The sequence below is a fragment of the Pagrus major genome, chromosome 19 (genome assembly GCF_040436345.1).
Source record: "Pagrus major chromosome 19, Pma_NU_1.0".
NCBI classification, from domain to species: Eukaryota; Metazoa; Chordata; class Actinopteri; order Spariformes; family Sparidae; genus Pagrus; species Pagrus major.
This window is the reverse complement of record NC_133233.1, coordinates 14,236,735-14,242,734: the sequence shown is the minus strand read 5'-3', so window position 1 is coordinate 14,242,734 and position 6,000 is coordinate 14,236,735. Positions and strand designations below refer to the sequence as shown.

The 6,000-nt window shown below is 40.3% G+C and overlaps 1 protein-coding gene across 1 annotated transcript in view; it reads right to left on the bottom strand.

Moving 5' to 3' along the window:
• cntnap2a (contactin associated protein 2a) overlaps positions 1–6,000 on the bottom strand; it is a 329,832-nt gene that overhangs the window by 31,613 nt on the left and 292,219 nt on the right. Inside the window, exon 20 of the mRNA XM_073488060.1 lies at positions 3,489–3,707. Within this exon, the coding sequence (XP_073344161.1) occupies positions 3,489–3,707 (219 nt within the window). The remainder of the gene's footprint in view (positions 1–3,488; positions 3,708–6,000) is intronic.

The following is a 6,000-nucleotide window of genomic DNA, read 5'->3' as shown; positions in this document are numbered from 1 at the left end:
ACCGTTTCACTCTTTCACTGTGTGTGTATATGTCGGTGTGGATTCTACATTACTGAGTAATAATTCACTGCAGAATAAACCTGCAGTATGTATACAGTTACAGGAGTGAACATGCACTATGCATATATATGTTCTTTTAAGCCTGATCCAACCACATAGATAAATTCCCCATTTACACCTACAGGCTTCACATCTGCTGCACCGCTTTCTTCCATTATCATTGTATGAGTGGGTTAATAGAATGGTATGCCCTATATCTTTGTTTGTCTGTTTCCTGCTCAACACTGAAGAGATCCCCAGAACGATCTTTACCCACTCCATGTTTATTACTTTAGGATGCCATTTGTATTGGTTTTAGATGAGTATTTTTGATTCATACGGCCTAAATGCCATTTCAAAAGCCTCCCCTACCCACCAGAATTTCCAGGGGGGGAGATATTATCATATAAATCCCATTTTACCGGCCCAGTGCTTTATATCTGTTGGGTTACAGCAATGTTTTTTTTCCCTGACTGTCTCTCTTAAAGGTCCATAATGGGTTTGCTTCAGAAGGATCCCTGCATGGAAATTGTTCTTGTGTATTGCAATAAGCAAGAGTCTACAGTAATTCCTCACACCTACGTGTTAATGTAGAGTATAAATCAAAAAAAGTAGCGCAGAGCATGAGCAGTCACATTTCAGAAGATAAATCCTGGCTAAAGTTTAATCAACACTGCAACAAAATCAGATGCAAGAAAACACACTCTATTTGAACTGTAGCTGAGGTCTTCATACATGTGTGTTTGTGTGTACTGTGTCGTTATATTTGTATTTATGCCAGAGGGACATTTCATTATACTCATTAAATGTTACCTACTGTCTTGGCAGGTGAGCGAGGCTGGTTTCCCTGTGACAGGTGTCGCACACATGCAGCGAGTGGCAACAAGCAAGATGTCGATCCATGAAGACACAGGCGAGGTAAAGAAAAGATAAACAAAGTAGAAAAGAAAGACAGAACAATCCAACCATGAGAGAATAGAGGAAAAACATGCAAAACCATAAAGAAAAAGTGTGAATGTGAGCATTAATCATGAGAAAAATCAAAAGAACAGATGGTGGCATTAAATGAATAAAATGTGGCAAGATTTATAGTTATGTGCATGTATGAAGTGAATTGGTGAACTAAAAGTTAACAGTCTGAAGTAAATGACAGCAGGCTGATGGTATAACATTTACTCTCAAGGCCATTAGAGCAAATGAGCCACTGTGCAGTAAACACTAAAGCAATCAAATGCTTGATGAGGAGCATATTGATTGAGAAAGCGAGAAGGAGATGATACAGAGACAGATTTGAGAACAAGTTGAGCAAAATAAAGCTCCCTGCTGTATCCTACTGTGTTTATGTGAAATCGTACAAACAGATCTATCATTTTTGAAATTCTTTTTAAGTTTCTAGATTGCATTGTTTTTTTCTACTTCACTGCCTTCAAACAGCCACATCAATATCAATCAGAGACAACGTGTGAAACAGCGGAGGATGTTACAAGGAAGAATCAGGCGAGTTCAGACAAAATCTTGATGCCTGCAGGGCTCTGCCCACTCCTTTCCAAATCTCTCGATCAAACACAAAAGGATCCCTATCTTTTGTCACAGGCCAAATCTAAACCACTTCCCTTCAGTGGCCGGGTCACTTCCTGTGTGTCACACTGTAACTTCCCAAAGCAATCCTCAAATGAGGATTACGAAGGGATTAGACATCAGATATGAGAAGGTGCTGTCACCTCTGTGGCTGTTGTTACATACAAAGCTATGACTTCACTACAGGAACTTTTGCCAGGGACAACAAATATTTGGAAGAACTCAATGTGTTTCTACAGCAGGGAATAGAAAGTTCCAGGGACATTATTGGTAGTACTTTTCAAAGGGACATTTGAACATTTCTGATTGGTCAAGCACTCACAGCATTTTATTTCAGCAACCATTTTTCAAAATCCTTAGCCGCAAACCAGTCAGGCACATGAGAGATAGGCTGATGATGATCATCGTATAGTTGCATGCAAAAATGATGTGTAAAAACAGCCGTCGCCTTTTCATACATCTCTGCAGGGTTTTAGGCCACAGTGGTTCCTTGAGTTCCTTGAAAATACCCCAAGGACAAAAGTTCCAGGTACTTTTGGTGAAAACACAGCTCGAGTCTTTCTTTTCTTTCCCTCTTTCTTCCACTATCTCCTGTGTCTCTCACACACAGCAGGCCTGAACCGACTCCTGTCTCCCTTTCTACAGAAAAGCCAGAATACACTATGCAAATGAGGTGACGGCCGAGGCGCTATCTGGAAGCCATTACGTCCCCGGTTTCATAGCTGCGAGTCGCACAGTGGCGAAACCTCTCTCGCCCCCTTTCCATTTCACTAAATGAAAGTACAAATACACTGAGAGGCAAATTGGGACATGATAAGGTGAGGATGTTTCAGCAGCGTTCAAATCAGCAAAAGTGATGAGACGATGGAATTATATTCTAAACGGGGATCAGGGAGGGTAAGGCTATCACATCGGGATGCCTGATTGGACTTTGGAACAATCTCCTTTGGGCAGAACTTTTTCCATGAGACAGTAGGAACTCTGTGATCCGGCTCAGCACTTTCTCTTCTATCCGCAAATCCCTAAAACTATTTTAGCCCTAGAGTATTGACAGCTCAGCACAAAAGGTAGACAGAGAAAGAGAAGTGAAAGCATAAGGAGAAAGCTGGACAGATCTTCTGCCATATGAACTCTTGATGAGCTTGAGAGGCGTCGTGTGGAGAGGAAGATGAAGGCATGAGGAAAAAACAGCCCTCTCTAACAAAATGAGGGCCTAATTTGGTGTGATATTACGGGCTCGATCTGTCTGATACAGAATGTGTGCGTGTGTGTGGCAAAGTCAGAGGGTTGATATCGTCTTTGTGCAATGACAGCTTCTTAATCCTAAAAATATATAGTCAAAGTATCAAAGGAACGACCTCTACAGTAAGCGAATTAAGTTAGTTTTAGTCACATGCCCTCACAGCCAGCACAGACGCTAAGTTTTAACGTTATTAAAACTCTGATCAATTATACGGATGAGTTTCATGTGTGCATATTCTAAAACATGAAATGTGTGTGTGTGTGCTGGATTAACATTAACTCAATTAGCAGTGGCTGTGGCTAAGCTGGACTGAAGCCTCTTAAGAAGGAACCCAGTGATTTCCAGGAAAGGCTGCTACATCTTTAACTTCTAAAACAATCCTCAAAATGGATGTCTGTATCTGAGGGCAGCATTACTGCAAATACAGACAACACAGATAGTTTATTAATTTAATCCAATTACATGAATGATGTGTACTTAGGCATTTGCTTTCCACACATAAGAGCTCGTAATTACAGCGTGTTTGTCTCTGTGAGTTTCCCTCCTACACAAAGCGGATATTAAATGTTCAAATTGCAAAAACATTTTTGTAAGTGACTCATTAATAGGTTGTGTGTGTGTTACTTACCCACGTAGAGCTGGCTGAACAGTTCAAGCCGTGTGTGCCCCTGTGCAGGAGCGAGCTGAGATGCCCGATACGTCTGATCCAACTGAAGGACTGCCTCTTTGACGTTTCGCTCGGCCATCACGCGATGCCACTGGTCGTCATTGAGGGATGTGGCAGAATGTACTGTCAACTCCACCGGTCCGTTTCCAACGTCGAAGGAGAAGGAGACGACTTTAGGAGCTGCAGAGAGAGTGCGAGACAAAGAAATACACTCAGTTCACCTCGATTCCGAACAATCAGAACTTTCTAAAGCGCATAACTCCCTGTTTCTGTTATAGTCCACTCTGCAGGTAAATATGCGCTCAATTTCTAATCTAATGGCTCATTTGTTTCAAGGCCATTCGTTTGGCTGTTATAGATTTCAGCTTTGCAATACACGACTGCTCACAGCTTTGGACAGGACTAATCTCACAGACGGTCAATAGATGCCAGGAACTGTTGGCTTTGCATGACATAAAGTTGTATCACAGCAGTTTCCATGTGTTTTTTTTGCTGTTCTTGAACATTTAGAGTTGTCCCCTCGACAAGTGAGAGATGAAAGAGTTGAAGAGAAATTACTGTGTGTAGATGAACAAAGAAAAAAAAAGAGAAAGGAATGAAAAATGAGTGCAAAGAACAAAATGGCCTTGTTTTTCTGCACGATTAATTTTCATTATCTTATATTAAGTGGATCTGTGAGTGTGGTTCTGTGTGTGTGTGTGTGTGTGTGTGTGTGTGTGTGTGCGTGTGTTTGTGTTTGTTTGGGATATGTTATAAGGAATGAGGCAAGTTGAAATGCCGTAGTTCAGTAACCTAATATTTCAACAGACCAATAGGGGGCACTGTTATGCTTTTATGACCATAATAGGTCAAGTGTTGATTGATATTTTAGAATTACCGTGTGTGTGTCTGTTTCAGTCTACCACCTGTCCATTCCAGATGTTTTTGCTACTGCATTGTTGAAGTCAGGTTGTCTGATGGCTTTTAACCTCTCTGCAGCAAACAGTGTATGTGTGTACGTTATGTCATAAAAGGAGACAGTATATTTAAGTTTGTGTGTGTGTATGTATGTGTTTTTTGATGCTGTCCTTGAAGTGTTAATTATATTATGTTATCGCATTGAGGGTGTTGTTAGTTATGTAAAAATTGGAGATAATCCTTGTATAATGCAGTCCAATACAACAGCATCTTTAACTATGACCTCAGCAGTAAACTTACAGGATAATTGAATTGAATTCATTTCTGAAAATGTCGACATATACTGAACGTTAAAGTGAATTTATGGCTGAGCAGTTGGATTGAAACTCATTATATTGTAAAAGTGTACCTAATAAAGTGGCCACTGAATGTACATCTTTATGAATACATTTTAAAGCTGAGTGGCACTGCAAGACACTGTTGGTTTTTATCCAAATTAGACAGTACGTCCTTGTTTCTGACAACACATTCACTGTGTGGGGACGGGAGATGTTGACTGAATGCTTGCCGCTGCAAAATATCTTTCTGCTTTGACCCATGAAAGGAATGAAGCAACAATGGGAAAACAATGAGGGAATTATTTTTGCTGCTGGAAAGACGATTTATAATTGTCAAATTAAAACCCAATTTGACTCTTTTCCTAATGTCTGGCACCACTGTGAGGCCGCTGTATAAAAGCTATATATTCTGGGTGCTGCCATATGGCGGTTATTGGCACCAGTGTGCTGCAGTCATAGAGATGATATATAACCACTTCATAGCTCTATATGTTACTGCTTCATTATAGCTTCATTAGGCTCAGATATTAGAGTGGATAATTTTATGTAGTAGTCAATGGGGAAATGAACTTTCTTCTTTCCCTTTGCCCAATCAATATGCCTGGCCTTTTTCTCATTTTCATATTGCTTTCATTTAATTATCTCTTTTCACCCCACCTATTCTTCCATTCTTCTAACTCTCGCATCCCTTCTACTATACACATCTAGTTCCCTCTCTTTTTTGTTTATTCCGTCATTTTTTCCTCTCACTTCTTTGTTCTTTTGTTAGCTTGTTCTTTTTATTCTTTCCTCCTTTTATCCACCTGTCCCCTGAGTCCACCCCCGTTTCATATGTATTATTTCCTTCGTTCTTTTACTCCTTCACAGTTTATTTATTTGTTTTGTTTATTTATTTCTTGCTTTCTTGCATTCACTTACACATCCCTAACAAGTCTTATCAGTCACTTTGCCCTCCGTCACATCCATCCATCCATCCATCCATCCATCCATCCATCCATCCATCCATCCATCCTCCCTTCCTTCTTCACTTTCTTTCTTGATCCCTTTTCCAGCAAACACACCAGAAATCATCTCAGCAAAAGCATTTCTGGATATGCTGAGTGCATTAACCCATAAGATAAATCTGAAAAAGTGCTTAAACATTCAACCGTCGACAATACACAACACAACACACAGCGGCATGCAGGCAAATAGAAGCATGTGCACACAGTAAGACACAGAGTATAAGCCCTCTGACA